We start from the raw sequence: 26,514 nt of genomic DNA on the forward strand, positions 1-26,514 counted from the left end.
GCCACGTCTTCTCCAGCAGCAACCATGGAGCAGTGCACGCAACGTGACTGTTCTTCTGACCCCTGTGGCTAGCCTAGGACCAGGAGCTTCTGGGGCCAGCAGAGGCTGGGAGCTGTACTGACCATGTGACCCTTCTCTTCCTTCTGACCTGTGGCCCAGGCATCGTGCAGGAGAAGCTACTGAATGACTACCTGCACCGCATCTTTTCCTCCCCTGACCATGCACCCACTGCAGCCACCAGCAGGTATGGCCGGGTGGGTAGCTCCTTCTTAGTCCACGGTACCAGACCAGAGGCTGAAGGCTGTGTTGTGGGGAAGGGGGTCTGGGCTCTCAATAGGCTGCCTTGGGTTTTGTTCTCACTCTGCCCCTCCTGGCTGTGAGACCTCATGCCAGAGAGTCTGCTTCTGGACTCCGCTTCTTCCTCTCCCCTGGCAGTGCCAGGACCTTCCTTCTGAGGGTGTTGTGGAGGTTAGGGGTGTGGTGCACGTTCAGGGCTCGGCATAACACCTCACACCTACTCCACAGTCAGCATCTGGTCCCATGTGCACCTGCCCACACCTCTGCCCGACCCTGGCTCTCTGTAGCCTCTGGCTGAATCTATAAAATGCAGACCATACTAGCCTTTTTTCCTTGCAAGTTTAATGCATTTAGGTTTAGTCCATATCAAAGTTACAGGTACACTTTACCAGAAACCTAGAAATAGATAGAAGAAGAAAAAGTGTCTGTCATCTTGTTACTCTAACATGACCATTTGAGCATGATTCCTTTCTATTTTCTTTATCTCACGATGTATGTAGTTTGGATTATGCTGTATAGAAAATTTTTAAGAAATTTCTGTCATGTTCAGTTCAGTTCTTTTAAAAAAAGTTTTATTGAGAAATAATTGACATACAATAAACCGCATGTATTCAAAGTGTACAACTCAATAAGTTTTAATATGAATTACCTGTGGACCCATCACTACCATCAAGATAATGGACATATCTCTCACCTCCAAAAGCATATAGAAGTTTAGATCCTATTTTTTGTCAATAGGATCAAATCACACATTATTCCCTGAGTGCTTTTCTACATTACAAATTGATCTTGGTGGGCATCTTTTAGGGCCACAGGTCTGCTGGAGCCCTTAACACTGTCCTGTTTTGGAGGGGCTTTTGTTTTGGAAACAGTGCTGTGAGGATACCCAGGGTTGGAATCATGCAGCTACAGCAATCACTTTTAAGACTGTTGCTAAATTACTTCTTCAAAAGGTCATGTAGATTCTGCCTCCCTGCAGCGAGGCATGGGTGTCCCTATCTCTCAGCCCCCTTGCCAGCCTGGGCTCTTCTGTCTTCCACAATCTCTGCTCTCTGGGGGGGCACAAAGGGCAGCATTGTTGCCTGTTCCATTTAAGCAGCTGTGGTGGCCAAAGCATTCCTACTTGTGGAGGGCTACTGCCCACCTCCACCCAAGCCCTGTCCTGGCCTGTTCCCAGGGCCACCTGATCGCTACCTCATGTGATACAAGAAATAGCCCTGCTGCTGCTAGTGCCGTAGCTGCCAGGAGGAAGAGCAGGTGGCACAGCCATTAGTTAGTGGTTGTTTGGATGGAGAACCCTAGGCTGAGACCTGGGCAATCCAAAAACGGCAGGCAAGTGCTGGGGTTGGCCAAAGGGCAGTGCTACAGGCACTCAGTTAGGCTGAGTCTCGGGCCGTCCACCCACAGCTGCTCTTGAGAGCAGGCACAAGACTAGAGCAGTCCTCCCAAGTGTGGACCAGTAAGAACTGCTGTTGAGGAAGCCCCCTTTATCCCTGGACCCGTTGGTATTCAGGGGTGGGCTTGACTGCAGCCTTCCATGCTACCAGTGGGCACACCATTGCATGGTATCCACCTGACCTTGGCCTGGGACTCAGCAGGACTAGGGAGGAGGCTTCGGGCATATCTTCCTCTTGCAGCTCAGGATCAGTAGTAGCTCACAGCAGGGGAGCATGTGGCCCTGAGCCTGGGTTGAAGCTACTTTGCCAGAGAGTCAGTGCTTTGGCCCATCTACATCCCGTCCCAGAGTCTACTCTTTAGGCAGATGAATGAGGTAGGAGCTGGGGTTAGAGGTGGAAGAGCAGGGGCCAGCAGTCTATGGGTTGGATCCAGATGGGCATCGGGCCTCTGATCGAGCCCTGCTAGTTACCACCACCCCATTCCCTGCTATTCTTAGCAGCTGAACTCAGGACAGAGCTGGCCAGCATTAGACAGAGCCCCTTCACCTTTGGGCATGTGTGCTGGGAGGGTGAGGGGGCCACTCAGACAGATTTTCTCAGCCCCTTTGGCTGGGGCAGATGGCAGATAGGTGGGCCATGTACTCTACTCTCCTGTACAGGTGGGTACAGGACAGAGCCAGCCAGCAGCTTAGAGGGCTGAGTCCTTCTCCTCCCAGGACATGTCTGATTCAACACACAGACTTTACTGTCTGGGACCACAGGCCTGGGGTCAGGGGCTGGACTAGCTGTCCTTGGTACTGACCACCTTGCAGATCGGCACTTCTCCCAGCTTTCCTCTCCCAGGCGTAATCAGCATAGCCACCTTTGAGAGTGGGCGGGTTCTGGGCTATGCAGGGAGCACACATTATTGCTTGGAATTGTCACAGCATCTCTGACGTACAGCTGTTGATCCCTTTTTACAGATGAGAGAATTAAGGCTTAGAGAGGGCTCTTCTTTTTTTTAACAGTCCTGAGGTGCACCAAATTGGACCAGATTTTTAGTTTAGCAGATAATCCAGCCTTCTAACCCTTGGCATGCCAGAATCTCGGACTAGGCACAACCTTTTTTCTGGAGTCAAGGCAGCCACCCTCTGAAGCTCAAGGGGAAGGGAATGAGAGAGGGGTGTAGTGTCATCTGGCTGGTTTCAAGGACTTTTGGGCCCCTCGCAGCCTATTGTTCTCCCCAGGAAATCCCTGAACTTCCAGAACCTACCAGAGCATTTGGACCAGCTGTTACATGTGGACAATGAGGATGAGGAGAACCAGGGTATGTGGCACCTTCTGGAATGGGATCAGGGAAGCCAAGGGCCCTGGGGGCTGCCCTGGTGAGCTCAGTGTACTCTTTGCGTTCCATCAGACCCTGTGCCCTGCCTGATCCCACACCCACTTCTCTCCTTTTCAGGACAGGTTGAAGGGCGGCTTGGCCCATCCACTGTGGTCCTCGACCACACGAGTGGCTTTGAGGGGCTTCTTCTGGTGGATGATGACCTCCTGGGGGTGAGTGAGGGCAAAGCATGGAGCCCCAGGTCCCAGCCCCTTCTCACATGGCCCCAAGCTCCTCCTGATGTGGCCCTGGTCTCTCTACCTTTCTTTCTTTTTTTTTTTTTGTGGGGAAGATCAGCCATGAGCTAGCATCCATGCCAATCCTCCTCTTTTTGCTGAGGAAGACTGGCTCTGAGCTAACATCTATTGCCAATCCTCCTCCTTTTTTTCCCCAAAGCCCCAGTAGATGGTTGTATGTCATAGGTGCACATCCGTCTAGTTGCTGTATGTGGGACACCGCCTCAGCATGGCTGGAGAAGCGGTGCGGCAGTGCGCGCCAGGGATCCAAACCCGGGCCGCCAGCAGCCGAGCACGCGCACTTAACTGCTAAGCCATGGGGCCGGCTCCCTCTCTACCTTTCTTGATAGGGCTGCAGCCACAAACCCCTCCTGATGTGGCCCATTGAGTCCTCAGCCTCCAAAACTTCCTGACATAGCCCTGAAACCCTCTTGGTGTGACCTTAGCCCCAAGCTTTTCCCAACATGGCCATGAACCCCTCCCATCATGTTCCTGGCCTACAATCCCTCCTGACACAGCCTAGGCCCTCCCACCCTGTTCAGGCACAGTGCAGCATTGGCCACAACAGGCAAGCACCACCAACGTGAGCTGAGTTGGGGGTGGGGCCATTCTCCCCTGGGGAGGCACTCTGTGTGCCTGGGAGGAGGCTCACCACCCCTGCTCTTCACCCAGGTGATTGGACACAGCAACTTTGGTACTATCCGCTCTACCACATGCGTGTACAAAGGTGAGCCTACGCTCCGCTGTGGCCTGGGGAGTTGGGAAGAAGTTTGAGAGCTCAGGCCTGAGGCTGGAGGCAGTCGTTGTTTATCTGCTGGGCCTGACTCCACTTTTTTCAGGGAAATGGGTCTACGAGGTACTTATCTCCTCCCAGGGGCTCATGCAGATCGGCTGGTGCACTATCAACTGCCGCTTCAATCAGGAGGTTTGTGTGGGAGGGGCCCTCCCAGGGAGACCTTCTCCTGCCGCAGGCCTCATCAGAGCTCAGGAAGCCCCCCAGACTGCATAGGGTCTGCTCAGGACCAGAACCCGGACTGTCCTCTGGAGGAGGAATGTGTCCCACCCCATCCCAGGGCAGCCCAGCCCAGAAAACAGCCCTCTTTCCTTCCCTCAGAGCATCAGCCTCCTTCTCTTGAGCTATGAGGGTCCAGGGTTGGTGGCTGGTGGGCTCTGGCCCTGCCCCTAACCACCTCCCCTGGACCTCACAGATGCTTCCTCCCTAGGAGGGGGTTGGAGATACACACAACTCCTATGCTTATGATGGCAACCGGGTACGCAAGTGGAACGTGACCACGACGAATTATGGCAAGGTGAGGACTGAGCCCCCTGTAGCCCACCTGCCCCATGTCCATCCCCACAGCTTGGCAGGAGACACTGGGCAGCCACGAGGGACTGTAGGGCACCAGGGAGGAGCCAGGGACTCGGGTCCTCTGCACTAGTGGCCAGTCTCCCCTAGGTGGTAGTGGAGACACAGCAGGAGGGGCAGAGTGGGCAGGCTGCTGGGATTCTGCACATCTGTAAGGTCTCCTCCCCTTGCAGGCATGGGCAGCGGGGGACATCGTGAGCTGCCTGATTGACCTGGACGATGGCACTCTGTCCTTCTGCCTGTGAGTCTCTTGCCTCTATCCCCAGGCTTGGCCTCTGGGACCTCCCCAGGCTGCCCACAGTTTCCTGGTCACTGTAAGGGAGCCAGGCCCACTTTGGTAGCCTCAGAATGGGCAGCCCCAAAAGGGGCCGGCTCACTGGTCTATTTTGGCCGCATCCTTCTTATCACTGGCTCACAGGCCCTCCCTTCTCCAGGAATGGCGTGTCGCTGGGTACCGCCTTTGAGAACTTATCCCGGGGCCTAGGCATGGCCTACTTCCCAGCCATCAGCCTCTCCTTCAAGGAGTCCGTGGCCTTCAACTTTGGCAGCCGTCCTCTGCGATATCCTTTTGGAAAAAAGGCCATGGGCTGCTTGGAAGCTCTTGGGGAGGCTGGATGGGGGCTCCCTGCTCCAGGAGCTCTGTAGGCTTTTGGTGGGCCCTGGCTGCTGCAAGGAGTGAATAAGGTACAGCTTAAGTGGGTGCCAAGGACAACAGTTCTTGCAGCAACCTTGTTAGGTGGGTACCATTATTGTCTCTGTTGAACAGATGAAGAACACGAAGTGGCAGAAGTTTCACTCCACGGAGAGTAAGTGGGAGAGTTGTCATGCAAACCAGGCAACCTGACTTCACAGCCCTGCCCTAGAGCCTAGGCCTCTCCTCAGGGGTCTCAGTGGGGAGGAGGGGTGGGTGTGTCTGAGCCACAGGTGGAGTATTGCTGGCTTAACTCTGTGGCACCTACCCAGTGACGGGCTACCGGCCCCTGCAGGACCCGCCGCGTGCTGACCTGGTGCGGGCACAGAAGTTGCTGGGCTGCTTCCAGGCAGTGCTCAGTGTGGAGCTGGACCCCGTGGTGAGTCAGGATCTGGGCCGGGTCAGCTGGGGGCCTTCTACAGGTCTCTGCCCCTCACAGTCTTCTCTCATCCCCTACACACAGGAAGGGCAGCTGGTAGAAAAGGAAAGCTCCCACTGGCAGTTGCAGGGCCAGCCCACCGTCCTCCTCACACTGGCCCACATCTTCCATCGCTTCGCACCGCTCCTGGTGAGGGGACATTAGGGAGGGGAAGAGGCAGGCCATGGTAGAAAAACCCATGCTAGAGGATGGGATGCTGAGGTGTGTGAGGTCCCGCATCATCCCCTGGCAGGGGCCCCATGTGCCCAGAGCCTTCAGACCTCAAGGATGTCACCTAGGAGAGGGGGAAATGCTTTCAGCTGAGGGTATCAGGGGATGTTCTAGAAAGAAGATTGAGGGGTACTGACGTTACAGGCCAAGGGAACTGCATGTGCAAAGCCCTGGAGGGGCTGTGGGGCAGTGGCCCATCTTGTGTCTCAGTCAGATGCCAGAAGGGCTAACTCTATGTCTTGGGGTTGTTTGAGGGGGCCCACGAGTCCGTCTACGGCTATGGCCTTGGTCATTTGCCAGGGCAAGAGTGCCCTGAGTGGAGCAGAAGGCTGCCACCTCACCAGTTCCCCGCCTTGGTGCAGCGCAAGGTGTACCTGGTGGAGGCCGTGCTCGTGAACTTCCTGCTGGGCATCGTGGAGGTGGGCACCCCGACGAAGGCGCAGTCCGTGGTGCGCCAGGTCCTGGACCTCCTGTGGCTCTTTATGGAGGTGAGGCTCCTGACCTTGGGCCTCAGGCCAGGAGGTCAGGCTCCACCGAGATGGGGGAGGTACAGGGAAGGTTTTGGAAAAGGCCCCGCAGATGGCTGTCCTGGAGCCTGCCCTCAGCCTTGCATCTCTCCCCAGGACTACGAGGTACAGGATTGCCTCAAGCAGTTGATGATGTCCCTGCTGCGGCTGTACCGGTTCTCACCCATTGTCCCAGACCTAGGCCTACAGGTGGGAGCTCCTGCCCCTGCTCTGAGCCCCTTGGGCCTCACCCGCCCACTCTGAGCACTCCTTCTCCACAGATCCACCACCTGCGGCTCACCGTCGCCATCCTGAAGCATGAGAAGTCCCGCAAGTTTCTGCTTAGCAATGTCCTGTATCCTCCCCTTGCTGCCAGGCAGGCCAGACATGTGGTGCTCTCTGGGGTCAGCAGATGCTAGGGAAGGCAGTGTGCCCCTGGCCAGGGGTCCCCAGGGAGGTTCAGGAGGACCAGAGCCACCCAGTATGTGAGTCCTTGTTCCAGGACCCAGCCCTCCCAGCACTTTCTCTACAGAGCACCGAGGGTAGAGCAAAGGACCCAGGCTGACTGGCCAGCCCGAGCAGGGATCTCGGGATGGCTGCAGACTCTTGTGCTACGTGGAGTGTGGGGGTGCCACCAGGGCCTGCCCTCTTTAGCCAAAGCACTGCACTTTTATCAGCATTCCATGGCAAGGGTTCCTATAAGATCTTAGCTAAGGAGTCAGCTCCTCCTCCTTCCCCAGAACATTGAAAACTACAAATAGCAGAGAGAGCAGAGCTTTGGGCTCTTGGCTGAGAAGATTGTGCTGGCAGCCATCTTTTCTCTCTGGGGTCCTCAGCCTCCAGGAGGCAGAAACAAAGCTGGGAGACAGATTGGCCTCCATGCCCTCTCTCTGGTTTGTCCCACAGTCATCTGTTCGTGTAACAAGCCTTTATCGTGCACTTGCTGGGAATCAGGCTTGATGGGCTTGACAGCCACAGCTCTTTCTCACGCTCACGGTCGGGGCAGACAGGCACATGGCAGCAGTGGCACCCTTAGGAGTGGGAGAGCTGTGGTGGGCACATCCGGAGCTGGGGAGGTTTTGGGAGAGCTTCCCAGGGAGGACCTGTGAGAGTATACGGGGCACCGTTTGGTGAGCGGAGCTCTGCCTTGACGACCACCAGCTTTGATGTGCTCCGGTCCGTTGTCTTCTTTTACATCAAGAGCCCCCTGCGTGTGGAGGAGGCTGGCCTACAGGAGCTCATTCCCACCACCTGGTGGCCCCACCGCTCCAGCAGGGAGGTGGGTGGATCTGGGTGAGCTGGGCAGTGGTCGTAGTGAGGGCTGGCGCAGGGTATCTGAGCTACTGGGCACTTAGCACATGAGTCCCCTTCCCTAGCTTTGGTCCCTGGGCTGGAGGTGGGGTAGGCATCTTCTGTCTAAAGTAGGCTGGGTAAGTCCTGGGTGAGCCCTGCTGTCTTCCATCCCCTTGCCCCTGCCTAGGGCAAAGAGAGTAAGGACATGAAGGATGAGAACCCCGAGGAGCGGCTACGGCGGCGTGCCTATGAACGGGGCTGCCAGAGGCTCAAGAAGCGCATTGAAGGTCAGTCCCCTGCCTTGGGCACTGGGGAGAGAGTGGAAGATTTGTGTGCATATATGCTTAAGGGTACTTGGTAGTGACCATGCCTAGGTTGGGCTCAGGGAGCTTGGTGGTGGAGCGCTGATCCAAACCTGCTATCCCCTCCCATTCCTGGGAGCCTGAGGGCAAGGCCGTGCCTGAGGAGGGCTCAGTGTCATGTGTCTCACCCCACCCACAGTGGTGGAAGAACTTCAAGTCCAGATCCTGAAGCTGCTGTTGAACAATAAAGATGACAATGGGGTGAGTGACGCTCAGACCCCTGCATGGGTCCCCAGCGGGAAGGAGTGCTGTACTGGGCCTCGAGACCCAGAGGGCAAGGGGCAGGCTCAGGTTCCCATGGCAGGGTCCAGGCTGAGGCACAACATTGAGTTAGTCCAGTCTGGGGCCAGCATCATGAGCTCATCACAGCCTGCTTTCTCCTTCCCCTGAAGGGTGAAGCTTCTAGGTACATCTTCCTAACCAAGTTCCGAAAGTTTCTGCAGGAGAATGCCAGCGGCCGGGGGGTAGGTGTCTGTTAGGCCAGCCCACCATGGACCCCTGGCTGTGTTGCACGGTCTGCACCCTAGGCTTCTGGCACCTCTCAGGCTGCCTCATCCTTGTCTAGCCCTGTTCTTCCTCTGCTGCCCTGCCCTCCCCACTCAGCCCAGGGCCCTGGGGCAGCACCTTGGGTGAGGAGTGGGCTGGGCTCTGGGCTGGCACCGATCCATGTGTTATGGCCTGTGCCTGCAGAACATGCCCATGCTCTGCCCCCCTGAGTACATGGTCTGCTTCTTACACCGGTTGATCTCTGCCCTACGCTACTATTGGGATGAATACAAGGCTTCAAACTCCCGTGCCTCCTTCAGTGAGGGTGAGTGGGGCCAGGGCCTCAAGTCATAGAGGCTAGGCAGAGCTAGGCACAGGGCAGCCCCTAGTGTTGGTGTGGAGTGTTGAGCTGGGGGTGGTGGGGGAGCTGTCCCAGGCCTCCTGCCCATTTGAGTCCTACCTTACTGATGAGCAACTTCTCCACTGGGGCAAGCAGGAGCCCTGCACTCTAGGACTGCCAAGCCCACATTCACTCTGACTGCCCTCACAGTCGCCTGTCTACCACGGGCTCCTCAGTCCCAGCCCTCTGTGCAGTCCTTTGTAGGGGACACCTTGAGTGGGCTCTGAGGTGCCGGAGGGCCCTGTGTTTGTGTGGCACAGAATCTTCAAGGGTCAATGGGAGCCTTACCTGCCCTGGATTGGGGGATAGCCCACAGGGCTGGGTCAGGGTCCTCTCTGATTTTCCTGAGTGACCCACAGCCAAGACTGCCTCCTTCATTCCAAGTTGTGCAGTTGCTGGCACTGACCTGAAATAGCAGAGGGTGGGGGAGGCCACACTGTGTGCCTGGGCAGGTAGGTGGCCATGGCCAGGGGTCCCCTCTATGCTAGGGCAGAGTAGAGGTGTGGCCTCTGGGAAGCTCTGCCTGCTGGGCTCTGACTGCTGGGCTGGCCTCCTGACTGCTCGCAGAGGCCTACATCCCGCCCCAGATCTTCTATAATGGGAAGGTGGACTACTTTGACCTGCAGCGCCTTGGAGGCCTCCTCTCACACCTTCGGAAAACCCTCAAAGGTGCGTGCAGGCCTGTGGGCAGTGAGCCGGTGTGGGCCAGGTGGGGGGCAGTCCCTGAGCCAGCTTTGCTGTGAGTGCTGAGCTACCCTGTGCCCACCAGAGGGCGCCCGAGTTTCTGACCTCCTGCAGGGAGATGCTGATCTGTCTACTCTGCCCTGGATTTTGGGTCCAGCTATCCCTTCCCTTGATCACCCAACTCAGAAGTAGTCTGGGAGCCCTGTAATGAAATAGGGGGCACGTGTGTCGACAGAGTAAGGGACCATGGGATCTTGGCGAGGTCGTGAGGGCAGAAGGGGGATGTGTGCAGTTGCTGCCTGAGCTGCTTTCAAGGATGAGCACAGCAGCTGCAGTGCAAAGGACTGAGAGCGCGGCAGGAGCAAAGGTAGGGATGCCTGAAGAAGCCCAGCATGGCCCAGAGATAGATAGCGGCTGGTTTGCCGGAGAGGAAAATGTGAGGCAGGGAGTGATGGGAAATGAAGCCAAGGAGTCTCAAGGGCAGAGTCTGAGGGCCTTGTGGGCTACAAAGCAGGTGTAGGCTCAACCCAGGGACAGGGCAGCTTTGGAAGGTCTTGAGGCAGGGGAGTGAGGTTGGGGGTCTGCATTGTAAAAAGTTCCCTCTGGCTGCTGTGGTGTGGAGAATGGAGTGCAAGGGCCAAGAAAAGAGATAGGAGGCCAGTTGTTCAGGCAACAGAGGAGGTAGAGGAAGGCAGTGTGAGGTGGGGAGGAGCTAAGGATGACTCCAGGCTTCTTGCCAGAGGCTGTGGGGATGGGGCACCATCAGGGAGAGGGGCAGCAGGAGGAGGCTGAGATGACAAGTTCCGTGCGTTTGAGGTGCCAAGGGACGCAGCCAGGACCAAGGCCTGGGCTGGAGGCAGAGACGGTGCAGTCAGCTGTCAGCATAGAGGTGGGGACAAGCCTGCAGTGAGGCCTGGACCCTCTGGGGAGTGTGCAGAGTGAGGCGAGCAGAGGCCTAGGCAGCCTTGGATCTCCTCTTGTTTATGGGGCAGGACAAGGAAGGAAGCGATGGAGCAGTCAGAGAACTGGGGGGACCTAGAGAGCTTGAGGTTACGGGAAACGACAGAGGGACTGACAGAGAGGGCGTGATGGGAATGCCTCCTGCTACTGAGTCCCTATGGGACAAAGGGCCCCAGCGATGCAAAGTAAAGGCTAAGTGGAGTAAGTGGTGGGATGAGGCTCAGTGGTGGGATGAGGCACAGTGGTGAATGGGGCCCTGCAAGGCCTCCTGCTCAGCCAGCTGGTGCTCTCTCGTGGTCCTGGGCAGTTCCATCTGTGACCCCTCGCCCCTCCACTGGCCTGAGACCCTCCTGCCATTCCTCCCAGATGACCTTGCCTCCAGGGCCAATATCCTGATCGACCCATTGGAGCTCCAGGCAGCCACCATGGATGACCTGGACGAGGATGAGGAGCCAGCCTCAGCTGCAGCTGCGGCCCAGGTGCCGTGGTAGGGGCAGGCAGGGGCCTTCATGTTGGGCTGTCCCTCTATTGTAAGGGCAGGGGTTCCTCTATCACAGGGCCATCTCCCCCTCCATGCAGGCAAGGAGCTTCTCACCAGGCAGATTCCCTAGCTGAAGGTGGAGGCATGAACCTTCCCTTCTCATTCCCCAGCCCCACAAATCAAGGGAACCCTAAGTGGGCCCAGGTCCTGGGGAACTGAGTGGCGTCTGGCCTCCTCTCTCCACCACAGCGCCCCATGCAGGCCCTGGCTGTGGGGGGCGCGCTGCCCCTGCCTCGGCCCGGCTGGCTCAGTTCTCCAACCCTGGGCCGAGCCAACCGCTTCCTCAGCACAGCAGCTGTGAGCCTGATGACCCCACGGCGGCCTTTGAGCACCTCGGAGAAAGTGAAGGTCCGCACACTGAGCGCAGAGCAGAGGACCCGTGAGGACAGTAGGTGCCAGGCAGGGCCAGGCATGGCACTGAAGGATCCTTCTATCATGTACAACTCCCCACCCTGGGCAAAGCCAGGATATACCCCCATTCCCTCCCTGTCCTGTGGCCTGGCAGCATCTCAAGGGCGTGGGAAGTGCACTCTGAGGGCAGGAAATTGATGCTACAGAAATAGGTCCTGGAGCTGCAGGACCTTGCCCTGCCCCTCCCGCCATGTTCTCCCTGCAGGTCCCTCCTTGGGCTCAGGTAGAGGGAGAGGGCTTCTTTCTCCTACTATGAGGCCCATCCTGGCTCTGCAGGCTTAGGAGAGAACTGGACTGGTTCCCAACCCTAACCCTGCCCTTCCCCCACTCCCTAGTTGAAGGCAACCACTGGAATGAAGGCCTGCTGCTGGGGAGGCCTCCCGAGGAGCCTGAGCAGCCCCTTACCGAAAACTCCCTGCTGGAAGTCCTAGATGGTGCCGTCATCATGTATAATCTCAGCGTTCACCAGCAGCTGGGCAAGGTCTCGCACCATTGGTCCATGCGCATGTCATGCGGCTCTGCATGTTTGGGTGCATGTGTGGGTGTGTGCGCACACACCCACACATGCACATGCCTGCAGGGGTGCCGTGTGTGACTGTGCACGTGAGCATATGCCACAGCAAGACTAGTTTCTGCCAGTACTGTTTAGCCCTGACCTGTTTGACTTTTGTGGGAGGGGACTGTCCTGGGCCTAAGGTTGGGAGCTTGGCGGGGCTGGGGTCCGGGCTGGGTCTGGAGAAACCTGGGTGAGGTGCCCAAAGGTCACGCTGGACATGTGGTGTCCGATGCTCTAGATGGTGGGTGTGTCCGATGATGTCAATGAGTATGCGATGGCTCTGAGGGACACAGAGGATAAGCTTCACCGGTGCCCCAAGTGGGTAAGGCCTGGTCAGGCAGGTGGGTCTTTGGGAGGGAGGGGTGTTGAGGGGCAGCTTGCCTGCCTGGGGTCCCCAGGGCAGTCCACAAAGGAAATCTGGGCTGTCCTGCCCCTACTTCTTGGGGTTGCCCCAGCATTTCTGTTCCCTGCCCCCACCCTGACCATACCACATCAGTGAGAGCAGGGCTGGCACCAGGGCCGAGCACGGCCTAAGCCCTATCATCCAGCTGCAGCCTGTGCCAAGGTGCCCCCACTCCCAGCCCACTAAGTGCTGACGCATACCCACTCTCCTCATCAATTATGGATTCGACCCTGAGTGCTTCCTCGGCCACTTGCAGAGTCAGCAGGAAGCAGGGCCTGTCTCCTCAACTCCCCTGGTGCCCCTCTGCCGTAGCTCTCCTGGCCTGGGGAGTAGGGCCAAGCATGCCCAGGCTGGGCTTCGCTGGCAGGCCCCCTGGCCCCCACCTGTCTGCAGAGCCCCAGGCTTGGCCAGGGCAAGAGCAGCGACTGGGGCTGTAGTTCTAGCATGGAGTCCTTGGGGTGGCCCAGCCAGGGACTCACAGACCGCCACCCGCGTTTCACTTCCACATTCTGAGGGGACAACCATGGCCCTGTTCTGAGGCTTGCTCAGTCTCACCAGCAGGTGAGAGGGAGGAGAGGGTTTTGTAGACTGGAGCTGAGTCTGCCCAATCCTTTGCCTGCCCCAGGCAGCAGTGAGGCCCCTACTTAGGCTCCCCTGTGGGGAGACAGGGTGGATCTGGGCATGAGGCCATGTCCTGGTTGTCCTCCTTTCCCCTTGGGTGGCAGAGGAAGGACATCCTTGCGGAGTTGACCAAGAGCCAGAAGGTTTTCTCGGAAAAGCTGGACCACCTGAGTCGCCGTCTTGCCTGGGTCCATGCCACGGTCTACTCTCAGGTGAGTAGGTGTGGCCTTGGCCAGTGGCTGCTGCCCTCCCCAAGCTCACTGACTAGTCACAGATTGGGCAGGGTTGTGCCAGCCCCTCGGTACTCTCTGCCCTCCCGGGCCACTGGCACACACATGCCCCCTCCCACCCCTCTTTCTCTCTCCTCCCAGCCCACGCCACTTGCCCTGAACCTCTCATGCTCCATGAACTTGCGTAGATGCCATTTTCAGATGCCTCCCAGTTCCTCTCCAGCTCATATCTTTTCGAGGAACAGAGTCTGTCTCTCCCTACTCCCCCTCTGCCCTGCCCCTTTTCTCAGTTTCTTGACCCCCTCCTCTCCCAGTGCATCAGGGGCTCTGTGGTCTCTCGAGAGCCTCACCTTCACTCTTCACATCTGCTTCTCTTTGACTCACCTCCCTCCCATTCCAGAGGATGAGGCCACTGGCTTGTTCCCTACTCACTCTTTCATATAAGAACGTGTGCCCAGAGCCTGGAGTATGCCAGGTGCCATCCTGATACTATGGACACTCAGTAGTGAACCAGGAAGATGAGTCTTTGTCCTCCCAGGGCAGTCAGCCTCGAGGGGAAGATGGATAGACAGTGCACTCCCTCTGTTACCATGCTTTGACCCGCATACCCTGGACCCTCCGGACTTCCTTCCTTTCCCTACCTGTCTTGGCATCTCTCCCCGTCTAGTGCCCTGGGATGCTCCCCAGGTGCCCATGTCAGGGCATCTCTCTACCTTCTTGGGCATGCCCCTCCCCCACAACTGGGTGATCAAGGCCCTTGGGTGTCCCCATCTCTACCCTGCCATCTCTATTTGCTCTTTCTCCTGGTGGCACCTCCCCAACCCAAACCACCTCCACCTTTTACCTCCTCCTTTCTTGCGGCAGACCACCTTGCCTCCAGCCCCATGAAGATGGTCGCTGTCAGGGGACATCCTCTCCTCCCCACCACCAGGATTTCATTCTTGTCCACCTGCCTAAGCAATCTTGCTGCCCCCTCCCACACCATCTTCTTGGGAACTTTGCCTCCCCATCTCTATACCTTCTTCTTCTTCTTTTTAAATTGTGATAGGGGCCGGCCCGGAGGTGCAAGCGGTTAAATTGTGATAAAATATACATAACATAAAATTTACCATCTTAATCGTTTTTTTAAATTGTAAAAGACACACGCTCATGTAACTTACCATCTTAATCGTTTTAATTACTGAATTGAATGTACAGTTCAGTAATCTTAACTATATTCACATTGTTGTGCAACCAGTTTCCAGAACTCTTTTCATCTTCCCAAACTGAAACGTATACCCATTAACTCCCCATTCCCGCCTCACCTCAGTCCTTAGCAGGCACCATTTTCCGTTCTGTCTCTATGAATTTGACTACTCTGTGAAGTCCATGTAAGTAGAATCACTTGGTATTAATCTTTTTGTCACTGATTTACTTGACTTAGCATAATGTCCCCACAGTTCACCTATGTTGTAGCATTTGTCAGGATTTCCTTCGTTTTTAAGGCTGAATAATACTCCATGGTTTGTATATACCACATTTTGTTTATCTGTTCATCCATTGATGGACGCTTGGGTTGTTTCCACCTTTTGGCTGTTGTGAATAACGCTGCTATCAACGTCAGTGTGCAACTATTCTTCAAGATCCTGTTTTCAATTCTTTTGAGTGTATACCCAGAAGCAGAATTGCTGGATCATATGGTAATTCTATTTTTAATTTTTTGAGAAACTGCCATACTGTTTTCCACAGTGGGTGTAACCATTTTACATTCCCACCAGCTGGGCACAAGGATTCCAGTTTCTTCCCATCCTTGCCAACACTTCTTACTCTATTTGTTGTTGTTGTTAATAGCCGTTCTAACAGGTGTGAAGTGATATCTCATTCTTGATTTTGGTTTTGATTTGCATTTCCCTAATGATTAGTGATGTCGAGCATCTTTTCATGTGCTTATTGGTCATTTGTGTATCTTCTTTGGAGAGATGTCTGTTCAAGTCCATTTGCCCATCTTTTAATTGGTTATTTGGGTTTTTTTTGTTGATTTATAGGAGTTCTTTATATTTTCCAGATATTAACCCCTATGAGATTATGATTTACAAATATTTTCTCCCATTGCCTTTTCACTCTGTTGATTGTGTCCTTTGATACACGGTTTTTAATTTTGATGTAGTCCAATTTATCTATTGTTTCTTTTCTTGCCTTTGCTATTGTTATCATATCCGAGAAATCATTATCAAATCCAAGGTCATAAAGCTTTTACCCTATGTTTTCTTCTAAGAGTTTTATAGTGTTAGCTCTTAAGTTTAGATCTTTGATCCATTTTGAGTTAATTTTTGTATATGATAAAAGTTAAACATCCAACTTCATTCTTTGGCATGTGGATATTCAGTTGTCCCAGCACCATTTGTTGGAAAGACTGTGCTTTCCCCATTGAATGGTCTTGGCATCCTTGTCAAAAATCATTTGACCTTGTATGCAAGGTTTTTTTTCTGGGCTTTCTTTTCTATTCCATTGATCTATATGTCTGTCTTTATGCCAGTACCACACTGTAGCTTTGCAATAAGTTTTGAAATCAAGAAGTATGAGATCTCCAACTTTGTTCTATTTCAAGATTGTTTTGGCTGTTTGGGGTCCCTTGAGATTCCATATGAATTTTAGAATAGATTTTTCTATTTCTGCTAAAAACACCATTGGGATTCTGATAAGAATTGCATTAAATCTGTAGCTTGCTTTGGGTAGTATTGACATCCTAACAATATTAAGTCTTGCAGTCTATGAACATGAGATATCTTTCCATTAACTTGTGCCTTTTTAAATATTTTTTTTTTTTTTTTTTTTTTTTTGCTGAGGAATATTCACCCTGAGCTAACATCTGTTGCCAATCTTCCTCTATTTTGTGTGTGAGCTGCTGCCACAGCATGGCCACTGATAGATGAGTGGTGTAGGTCCACACCTGGGAACCGAACCCGGGCCGCCGAAGTGGAGCGCGCCGAACTTAACCACTAGGCCACCACAGCTGGCCCACCTTTTTAAATTTCTTTCAGCAACATTTTGTAGTTTTCAGTGTATGTACAAGTCTTTCTCCTCCTCGGTTGAATTTACACCTCTTTCTTTATTTTTGATGCTAATGTAAATGGAATTATTTTCTGATTTCCTTTTTGAATTATTCATTGCTAGTGTGTAGAAACATGACTGATTTTTGTGTGTCGATTTTTGTGTCCTGCAAATTTCCTGAATTCATTTATTAGTTCTAGCAGTTTTTTTGTGAAATCTTTAGGGTTTTCTACATATAAGACTATGTCCTCTGTGAACAGCGATCATTTTACTCCCTCCTTTCCAATTTGGATACCTTTTACTTCTTTTTCTTGCCTAATTGCTCTGGCTAAGATGTCTAGTACTATGTTGAATAGAAGTGGCAAAAGCTGGCATCCCTGTCTTGTTCCTGAGCTTAGAGAAAAAGCTTTCGGTCTTTCACCATTGAGTAAGGTGTTAGTTGTGGGCTTTTTTTTTTTTTGGTGAGGAAGATTGACCCTGAGCTCACATCTGTTGCCAATCTTCCTCTTTTTGCTGAGGAGGTTTGGCCCTGAGGTAAAATCTGTGCCAGTCTTCCTCCATTTTGTATGTGGGATGCTGCCACAGCATGACTTGATGAGTGGTGCATAGGTCATGCCTGAGATCCAAACACGTGAACGCCAGGCCGCTGAAGTGGAGCACGTGAACTTAACCGCTACACCACCCAGACGGCCCCTAGTTGTGGGCTTTTTATAATACAGCCATTATTTTGTTGAACTGCCTTCTTTCTTCTGCATCTTCAGTGCTCACACTCCTGCCTCTTTCTCATTCAGTTTCTCGCATTAGTAAAGGAAAAAGCCTGTGACGCCTTTCCTTGACTCTATATCGGCTTAAAGCTACCACTCTCTCCTTCCTTCTCTGTGTCTTACCTCCTTCATCTTGCCTTCACTCTTGGCCCAGCACAGGCTACTCCACTTCTCTGAAATAGTCCTACAAGATCTCTGTCGAGCTCCCCCCAACCACCTTTGCAGACTCATCTCCACTCCCATTAGAACAGCTCCTTGGCTGCATCAGTGTCATTGCCATCCCCTCCTCAGACTCAGTCTTCTCTGGCCTTCTGTGGCAACAGGCTCCCAGCAGGCCTGGCTCACTGCCCATGTGTGTTCCCACGCCCAGGCCCACCCTCTGACATCTCCTCGGGTTCTCAGGTTTGAGAGCATGTCAGAGAGCTGGGGCAAAATCCAGTTGCTCCAGCTCCACTCCAAGAGATGTGGGTGCTCTGGGTCTGGGCTGGGGCCTGGGGCCTCCTTCTGGTCAGTGATTCCTCCTGGGCCCCTTCGTGGAATCCTGACTATCTGGGAACCATACAGTGGGGAACAGGGCCCTTGGCAGGTTTTGTCTGCTTTCTGTGGCCTCTCTTCCACCAGCAGTCACCCTACCTCCTGCCTTCCCACCACTTTCTCCTTTGAGCTCCAGGTGAAATTTCTACCTGCCTCTTCAACACCACCTGTTTGTGGGCATCTCTAGGTACCTCATCCTCCCGTGTCCTAAGTCACATCCCTTCTGCCCTTCATCAGGCCTGATTCTCCTCCGGTACTTCTGACCTCCATGGAGGCTCCTTCACCTCCAGAAATGTGGGCCCCATTCTTGGTGCAACCATTCCCTTGCCCCCATAGCCCATCAGTGCATTCCCATTCCTGGCCATCCAGTCCCTTTGTCTGCTGTCTTGGACCTAGGCAAGGCTGTAGCTTCCTCATTGCCTTCTGCACTGGGCAGTGTTCCAACACAGACTTCTGATCACACGGCACCCTCTCACTCAAAGCCTTCTGTACCTTTAAAAATTGCAAACCCGAGTTCTGCTCTGAGTTGAGGTGCCGCCTTCTCCAGGCTGGGTGTGCCCTTCTTGCCTGCTGAGTACTTGATCACCCCTGCCTGAGCCACTGCTCCCACTTCTGGAATCCAGTTCTCAGTTCTCACATAATATTCCTGGAGAGGCCTTTCCTAATCCCCACATTGGGCCATGCCCCCTGTGACCCTTCCCACAAGCAGCCGAGCAGCACCCTGTGTGCCTCCCACAGGAGAAGATGCTGGACATCTACTGGCTGCTGCGCGTCTGCCTGCGGACCATCGAGCATGGTGACCGCACAGGTCCTCTCTTTGCCTTCATGCCTGAGTTCTACCTGAGTGTGGCCATCAATAGCTACAGCGCTCTCAAGAATTACTTTGGCCCTGTGCACAGCATGGAGGAGCTCCCAGGTGACGGGGCCATTCAGGCTGAGAGGGGACAGAAAAGGGGTCCTTTGGTGTGAGCCCTGGGAGCCCTGTTCTGAGCCCTCATGGCCCAGCAGCACACGTCCATGTGGGGAGGAGAGGAGGCAGTTCCTGCTCTGCTCTGCCCTGTATCGAACAATCATTTGCAAAAGCCCCACATGGTGGAGAGCCCTGCCCTGGTACCAGTAGCCACAGAACCAACAGCTCCTCCCCAGTGCTAAGAGGGAAACAGACAAAATGAAGTACAGAGGGTGGGGGACCCCATCCCCCCGGCTTTCATCTCCTTCTTGGTGCTACTGTGGTCTAGGAGCCAGCTGGCCTCTGACCCTGCTGGCCTCTGACCCTGCTGCCCTGGCACTGGCCACAGGGTGTGGCAGCCCATGTAGGGGCAGAGTGGTTTGTCTTTGTAGACCACAGCGACGTTGGGACCCTGCTGGGGGCCACCTAGAAGCCCGGGCTTCTTGCAGACTGCTGATTCCAAGCTGGGCTTGGTGGTTTCTATCTGGATCAGGCTATGGACTGTCAGGCCCCTGGCCTGCCCCCTGCCCTGCTCCAGGCCTGGGTGCAGGCTTTGTCCTCAGAGGTGGAACTTTGGGTGCCCAAGGGGCCTTGACTGCTGAGCCATCAACTGTGTGTGCTGAGATGAGTTTGAGCCCAGTCAGGACTCTTGCCAGGACCTCCCCTCCTCCTAGGACCTACCCAACCCCCACAGTGAGTCTGTACCTTAGCCTCTCACCAACTGTCAGTGAATGCTGTGCCTGAAGTCCCCAGATGCCAGATTGGGCCCAGACTAGTCCTTGGAGCCAGCTTTGGAGCCCACTACCCAAGCCCACCTATCCTGCCAAGGGATGTGCCTGCCTTTGGGCCCCCACTCCTAGCCAACAGCTTCTACTACCCCGCCCTGCAGGCTATGAAGAGACCCTGACCCGCCTGGCTGCCATCCTTGCCAAACACTTTGCTGACACACGCATCGTGGGCACTGGTGAGGTGACCTACAGAGGGCTCAGTGGGATGAGGATGGGATGGCACCTCTGGCTGGCTATTTTCTGTACAGAATGCTAGCCAGGTGGGTGTGAGGCATGGGGGTCAGAGCTCATGCCAGGTACTTGCTAAGGTATGGCTTGTCCCAGTAGACATCCGTGACTCACTGATGCAGGCCCTGGCCAGCTACGTGTGCTACCCACACTCCCTGCGGGCTGTTGAGCGGATTCCTGAGGAACAGTGAGTGGCGGTCTGGAGTGAGGGGCACACACCCTGCCCCACACAGGACAATGCCCAGCCTCACCCTGTGCCCACGATCTCTTGCCTTCACAGGCGCATCGCCATGGTGAGGAGCCTCCTGGCTCCCTATGAGCAACGGCCCTGGGCCCAGACCAACTGGATCTTGGTGCGGCTCTGGAGGGTAAGCTTGGCTGGAGGGGAGGTGGCTCTTGCTGGCTGGAGGGAAGCGTTGCCCTGCCCCACTGACCTCCCACTGACCCCACCCTCAGGGCTGTGGGTTTGGGTACCGCTATACACGGCTGCCACACCTGCTGAAAACCAAACCTGAGGATGCCAATTTGCCCAGCCTCCAGAGTGAGTATCCAACTTGGGCAGGCTGGTGGCTCTTGCCTGCTGCTTTTGGGTTCTCTCAGATTTTCCCACTTCTTCCAGACCCTCTCCTGGACTCATGTTGGGTCCCAAACTTCCTGTCTGTCCTCTGGGGTTCCCATTTCCCTGCTTCCTCCCAGTCCAAGGATACTCTGGAACTACTCACCCTTGCTCCCCAGTCCCATGTTTGCCCTTTGGGCCTGAACGTGGAGCATGGGTCACGGTGAAAAGGGGCAGCATCTTCCCAGGATGCTGGCAGATTAGGCAGGGTGAAGACCCTGTTCCTTGCCCTCTGAGCCAGCTGCCTGACCTCAAGACTTGTCCCAGTTTCTTCCCCTTCATTGCCATCTGCTGGTGCCAGACCTTAAATACCTGAGTCAAGGCGGGGGCACAGACTGGGGGTTGGCCAGTGTCCCAAAGAGTGTCCATAGGGTTTCCTGGAGGAAGGGCCATTTGGTTGAGAGCAGAGGCTGCACTCTCTCCTGGGACCATGGTCCAGCAAAGCCCTGAGAGCCTGAGTACCTTTACCTAGGCCCAGCCCAGGGGCTTGGGCTATCCAGCTTGCAGAGTCTGCCTGCCACATGCTGTACTCACTCCACATGGTGGCTCTCCTTGGCCCACGTGGTGTGTTTCTGCCCTTGTGGGCAGTGTGTTGGCCTGAAGGGATCCCCAGAGGCTGAGTGCCTTGTGCAAAGTTACATAGCAAGTCCTTGCCAGTTGCCTTGGTCCTGCCTCCAGGGTGGAACTGAGCTGCAAATGGAGAGCAGCGGTGGGGCCAGATACACATCCTGCTGCTGCAGAAACTATTGATTTGCGTGGGGGCGCGGGGGAGGTATGCCCAGCCTGGCTGCAGCTGAGGGCTCTGGTTACTGCTGCCTGTAAGCCCAGATTTGGCACCCACCACCTCGGCCATATGCCAAGGCCAGGCCAAGGGCAGCAGAGGACATTAGAGGACGGCAGGGCTCAGAGTAGGCTCTTGGGGAAGCTGGCCTTTGTATGAGTGAGGAGGGGTCAAGGTGGCCCTGTTTATGTCTAGCCCTCCACAAAGGGCGTGTGACTGAGAACTTGCTGGGGGTCAGGCTGGGGCTGTAGGCTGCTCTAGGCCTGGAGGGTGGTGTGGGGCTGGAAACCACTGCAGCTTGCCCAGCAGAAGGAGGGGACAGATTAAGCCCTAACCCCCAGCCAGTACTGTACCCTGTCACCCTGCCTTCATGACCTGAGCATTCCCAGGGAGCCATCTTTCAGTCCTTATACCGATGGCCCACTGATTGAGGACAGAGGCAGGCAGGAGGGGGCCGCAGACTGGAGTGCCCAACGATGCCACCTCTCCATGCCCCTACAGAGCCGTGCCCTTCCACCCTACTGCAGCAGCACATGGCAGACCTGCTGCGGCAGGGTCCTGACGTGGCTCCCAGCTTCCTCAACAGCGTCCTCAACCAGCTTAATTGGGCCTTCTCTGAGTTCATCGGCATGATCCAGGAGGTGGGTCATGGTGGGACCTTGTGGACCAGGGTGTTCCAGAGGACAAGGCTTGATTTGCAGCGTGGCCAGGCCACTGACTGCTGCCCGCCCTGTTGGTGGCTCAGATCCAGCAGGCTGCTGAACGCCTGGAGCGGAACTTTGTGGACAGTCGGCAGCTCAAGGTATGTGCCACCTGCTTTGACCTCTCAGTCAGCCTGCTGCGTGTCTTGGAGATGACCATCACACTGGTGCCTGAGATATTCCTTGACTGGGCCCGGCCTACCTCTGAGATGCTGCTGCAGCGTCTGGCACAGGTGTGTCCCTCTGGGTAAGGAGGGTGGGACCCTGGAGCTACTTGAACCATGAGCCCACCCACCTACCAATGGGCTCCTGCCCTCACAGCTGCTGAACCAGGTGCTGAACCGGGTGACGGCTGAGAGGAACCTGTTTGACCGCGTGGTCACCCTGCGGCTGCCTGGTGAGGACCTAGATGCCCTGTACCCGACACCACTGGCCTTGGTTCCCCTGCCAGGAGCAGCAGTGCCTGATTCTCCATTCTGCACTGGGACAGCCAAGCTTGGCACCCCCAACCTTAGCTCTCCTTTCTGTGGGGAAGACAATGGGAGGGGTGGATGGCATCAGCCAGGCAGATCTAGAGCCCTTGCAGCAGGAGTGCGTGGGTAGCTCATCCCCTTCCTTCCCTTCCCTTTAGGCCTGGAGAGTGTGGACCACTACCCTATTCTGGTGGCAGTGACAGGCATCCTGGTGCGGCTCCTAGTGCATGGCCCAGCCTCAGGGTGAGTGTTAGGTACTGTGGGCCCCTGTGGGACCTGGGTGTGTCTGATGGGGAGGGAGCTGGGCAGGGCCTTCCCGCAGCTCAGTTTCCTCATCTCTAAAATGGACCTCAGTATTAGGTTTTGAGGCAGAGGGAAGGCAGTGAGGTATGAACTGCCTAAATAGGTGGCAGCAGCAGCTCTGAGTAGGAGAATCAGGGACCCCAGCAGAACAGGGTGCCCTAGCCCATAGTCAGAGCCACTGGCTTGTTGCTACACCTCAGGCAGGGGAACAAGACTCTGGTAGGGCAGGGTGCCATCCTGAAATGTCCAGAACGGCACTGCTGGGATCAAGAGCTGAGCACACACACTGCTACCTGCATCTGCGAAGGCTCCAGCAATGAGCATGTACTATCTTTATTAAGAAACTCCATGACAACTCAATCCAGGACACTTGTGGGGGGCCCCCAGCTCAGCCCACACACAGGAGGGGTTCCCAAACCCCCTTCCCTGCCTCCCTGCAGTAGGAGTGGTAAGATGCATATGAAGCCATGGCACTCCCTCAGCCATTAGGCTGAGACCAGTGCCAGCCCTTAAGAGGCTTCTACCCTTGAGGGATGGCGAGTTCCAGCTCAGCACTCCCATTTTCGCCATGCTTGGCAGGCTTTTTACAGCGGAAAGGTTGGGGGCACAGGCCATGGTGCCCCTTACTGCTGTCTCATGAGCCCATGGGAGAGGCTCTGTCCTCAGAATGGCCTGTGGATGATGCCCCTGGCCAGAGGGAGCAGGGCCACTCTGGTTAGGGCTCGGCGAGGCCCCCTGGGGGTCTCTTAAGGGGCCTTGCCTGCTTCATGCCTGCCCATCAGACTCTGCATGGAGTTGTGAAGCTTGAAGTAGGTGGGATCTTGGTGCATGGGGAGTCCTATTTCACCAGAGGGAGGGCTTGTTTCCTCCTTTGACCCCGGGGTGGGGGCTAGGTCTTCCTCTGGAGTCCTCCTCTTACCCTGTGGGCCTACTCCCTTCCCATCTCCCTGGGAAGGGAAAGGTGTTGATGCTTCAGTTCTTCACCACCACTCCTTGATATCTGCTTCGGCCCTTGAGGGTGGACCTGGGGTTCTAATACAAGGACTCTTCCAGGTGGGCCTTGGTTCCAATCCTCATGGGACATTTGGGCACCAGGAGGTCCCAAAGAAAGCAGGCCCTCCTACGGCCTGGGGCCTTTGGGTCTTGTGCTGGGGTGGAGCAGGAAAGAGGATGGGGACCTCAGCCCCTCTACCTGTGAGTGGGGCTGCTCTAGTTTAGGTTGAGGCTCACAGAGGCGGCTAGGGGACCAAGCCCAGTGCTTCCCATCAGCATCTGGCAGTTTTCTGGGCAGCAGCAGGGAGCCGGGTAAACAGCAGGCAGGCAGTGGCCTGGGTAGGGGCCCTGGGTGGCCTAGGTCATCACCCGACCCTCAGAGCCTGTGGAGCTAGTGGACTCAGAGCCAGCCTTGAACCGCAGGCCCATGGGATTGTAGAGATCAAAGTCCTCAGCTACTGCCAGCTGCACACGACCATTGAGGCCCCTCCTGCCTGGCTCCAGAAAGACCACATGCTTGTGGACACTGGCCTTGCGGCTGGGTGCATCAGGCGGCGTGGTGCTGAGCACCGAGGACTGTGCGCTCAGCTCCTGGAGTGGGCTGGGTGCTTGGGGCCAGTGGCGGCAGCAGCAACAGGTGCGATGGTAGCAGCGGCGGCAGCCAGGGCAGGGTGGTGCGAACAGGTAGAGCAGCACAAGCACCAGGCCCACAGCACAGCCCAGCAGCGTGGTGAAGCCTGTGTTGAAAGCCTCGGGCTCAGGGTGTGGGAAGTGCACGCTCACGTTGTACTCATGTGTCTGGTTGTGATGCAGGCGGGGCCCAGTGGCCAGGCACACAAAAACACCCTCATGCCATGGCTGCACGTTGCCAATGGCCAAACTGCCATCAGACAGCACTGCAATGCTGCCGTTGCGGGATCCTGGCGCCACAAGCAGCTCATGCTGCGGTGAAACCCAGGCAATGCGCACGGCTGGGGCACTGGTGTTGCAGTGTAGCCTCAGGGACCGACCCACCTGCACATGCAGCTGCTCTTCAGGCTGCTCTAGGCCCTGAGCCAGGGCAGCAGAGCAATTCTCAAAGATGCCGCTATGCTCAAAGAAGCGCACGCGGGATGTGGGTACCCTGAAGGCCAAGCACATGTACTCGTGTGCAAAGTCGCTCACAGCACTTAGTCCCCGCTGGTGCCAACGCTGCAACAGGTGATAGAGGCGGCAGTCGCAGGGCAAGGGGTTGTTGTGCAAGTAAAGGCCGTTCTTGAGAAAGGCCGGCAGCGCAGCCAGGTCAGGTACGGGAATGCGGCCCAGGCGGTTGGAGGAGAGATCCAGAGTACGTAGTTGGGTCGCGCCCAGACCATGCAGGTGGTTGAAAGAGAAGGATGCGAGTTCGTTGCAGCCCAGGTAAAGACGGCTGAGCGCGCCCAGGCCATGGAAGGCATGCTCGTCTAAGTGCGCCAGGCGGTTATTGAACAGAAGCAGCATTTCTAGCGACCCCAGCCCGTCGAGGTCGTGGCGGCCAAGCGCCCGCAGCGCGTTAGAAGATAAATCGAGCAGCCGCAGGCCGCTGGCGTTGGTGAACGCTCCGCGACCTAGCGCATCCAGCATGTTGTGACCTAGGCGCAGGGCGCGCAGCCGGGAGAGGGGCGCCAACCAGCCGGGGCGCAGGCGCTGGAGCGCGTTGTGGCTCAGGTCGAGGTCTGCAGCAGCGGCAGGTAACGCAGCAGGCACGTCCTGCAGCCCAAGGCCTGCGCAGCTCAGAAGGTCGGCAGCGCAGACACATTTGTAGGGGCAGTTATGAGGCCCCGGGGTCAAGAAGCCCTGGGAGTCCAGGGTGCCAAACCCGACGCGCAGCGTGCACAGCAGTGCGCCCAGCACCACCAGCCAGGTCATGGTGGCGACTGCCCGGGGTGGGACAGGGCAGCTCTGTGCCGAGCGCAGCTGCGGGACTCACCCACTTCTGCTCTGGCTCGACGTGCGTGGCGCTGAATGGCCGATGGCCGGGGCAGGTAGGATGCGGACTCCACCCCGCACGGCGGACCGCTCCCGCTCCCCGGTTCCAGGTTGAGAGCCGCACGCCAGTCAGCACTCCCCTCTCCTTCCCCCGCTCGCTCCGAGTGCTTTCCAGGGCGCTCCGCTTCTAAATACTCTCCCCGAGGCGAGGGCTTAGAGGGCGGGGCCTCGGACTCCCATTGGCTGCTGTTGGAGGGGGCGGGGCAGCCGCGTCCCGCGGCGACCGAGGGCCCCGCGTAGCCGCCAGAGGGAGCGCGAGTTTGGCCCCAAAGCCCCAGGCTGCCCTGCGTCGGCGGCATTCTGCAGCGCACATCTCGCTGGAGAGAAGGGGAAGACCACCTTTAACCGGCTAATGATGCTCTTTTATTTGTTTTTTTTGAAGGGTTAATGTATATTAGGGGGCAGGTGGACTTTCATTATCTTCTCATGTCGCCCCTGAACCCCCTTAAACTGGTACCCGGCTTGTATGGGTCCGTAGTGGGATCTAGGACTTATGGGGGGGCGGAGGGAGGGGCAAGAAGCACGGAGATGGGGTGGGATGAAAAGGGCAATAATGCAAGTGGGCTAGATTGTCACGCCACCCCCACCGCTCCAATAATTGCTTTCAGACAGGCCCCAGCCTTTTGACTACCTTGCACTCTCTCTCACCTAGGAAAGAGAGAGCCACATCAGTGCTCCTGGCTGATCCCTGCTTCCAGCTCCGCTCTATATGCTATCTCCTGGGGCAGCCAGAGCCCCCTGCCCCTGGTACAGCCCTGCCTGCCCCTGACCGGAAGCGCTTCTCCCTACAGAGCTGTGAGTGGGACGGGGCTGGGTCAGGAAAGAGAAGTATTTGGGGCTGGGCCAGGTCAGGAGTCTCAAGAAGAGGAAATTCCCAGGCTGAGGATTCTAGGGC

The 26,514-nt window shown here is 56.1% G+C and overlaps 2 protein-coding genes across 7 annotated transcripts in view; one reads left to right on the top strand and one right to left on the bottom strand.

Moving 5' to 3' along the window:
* The window catches only part of RNF123 (ring finger protein 123), a 29,526-nt gene that overhangs the window by 2,248 nt on the left and 764 nt on the right, over positions 1-26,514 (top strand). For 5 of the 6 annotated variants that reach the window (XM_058558599.1, XM_058558609.1, XM_058558590.1 and 2 more), the window contains 34 exons: positions 160-244; positions 2,921-3,000; positions 3,136-3,230; positions 3,966-4,020; positions 4,133-4,218; positions 4,517-4,603; positions 4,833-4,900; positions 5,094-5,219; positions 5,615-5,729; positions 5,814-5,918; positions 6,362-6,487; positions 6,623-6,715; positions 6,787-6,860; positions 7,667-7,784; positions 7,986-8,085; positions 8,300-8,361; positions 8,553-8,624; positions 8,851-8,971; positions 9,614-9,715; positions 11,057-11,169; positions 11,421-11,619; positions 11,978-12,123; positions 12,437-12,520; positions 13,327-13,434; positions 18,519-18,696; positions 19,619-19,693; positions 19,845-19,932; positions 20,026-20,113; positions 20,202-20,286; positions 21,644-21,783; positions 21,888-22,076; positions 22,165-22,240; positions 22,475-22,559; positions 26,272-26,414. In XM_058558599.1, the coding sequence (XP_058414582.1) occupies positions 160-244; positions 2,921-3,000; positions 3,136-3,230; positions 3,966-4,020; positions 4,133-4,218; positions 4,517-4,603; positions 4,833-4,900; positions 5,094-5,219; positions 5,615-5,729; positions 5,814-5,918; positions 6,362-6,487; positions 6,623-6,715; positions 6,787-6,860; positions 7,667-7,784; positions 7,986-8,085; positions 8,300-8,361; positions 8,553-8,624; positions 8,851-8,971; positions 9,614-9,715; positions 11,057-11,169; positions 11,421-11,619; positions 11,978-12,123; positions 12,437-12,520; positions 13,327-13,434; positions 18,519-18,696; positions 19,619-19,693; positions 19,845-19,932; positions 20,026-20,113; positions 20,202-20,286; positions 21,644-21,783; positions 21,888-22,076; positions 22,165-22,240; positions 22,475-22,559; positions 26,272-26,414 (3,567 nt within the window). Of the gene's footprint in view, positions 1-159; positions 245-2,920; positions 3,001-3,135; positions 3,231-3,965; positions 4,021-4,132; positions 4,219-4,516; positions 4,604-4,832; positions 4,901-5,093; positions 5,220-5,614; positions 5,730-5,813; positions 5,919-6,361; positions 6,488-6,622; positions 6,716-6,786; positions 6,861-7,666; positions 7,785-7,985; positions 8,086-8,299; positions 8,362-8,552; positions 8,625-8,850; positions 8,972-9,613; positions 9,716-11,056; positions 11,170-11,420; positions 11,620-11,977; positions 12,124-12,436; positions 12,521-13,326; positions 13,435-18,518; positions 18,697-19,618; positions 19,694-19,844; positions 19,933-20,025; positions 20,114-20,201; positions 20,287-21,643; positions 21,784-21,887; positions 22,077-22,164; positions 22,241-22,474; positions 22,560-26,271; positions 26,415-26,514 lie in introns of those variants that run through there. The other variant, XM_058558637.1, reaches the window with a different exon arrangement.
* On the bottom strand, positions 22,002-26,364 carry AMIGO3 (adhesion molecule with Ig like domain 3). Its single transcript, XM_058558736.1, has one exon. The coding sequence runs from the start codon at positions 25,497-25,499 to the stop codon at positions 23,970-23,972; it is 1,530 nt and encodes a 509-aa protein (XP_058414719.1). The 5' UTR covers positions 25,500-26,364; the 3' UTR covers positions 22,002-23,969.

This window comes from Diceros bicornis, chromosome 2 (genome assembly GCF_020826845.1).
Source record: "Diceros bicornis minor isolate mBicDic1 chromosome 2, mDicBic1.mat.cur, whole genome shotgun sequence".
In the NCBI taxonomy this organism is placed as follows: Eukaryota; Metazoa; Chordata; class Mammalia; order Perissodactyla; family Rhinocerotidae; genus Diceros; species Diceros bicornis.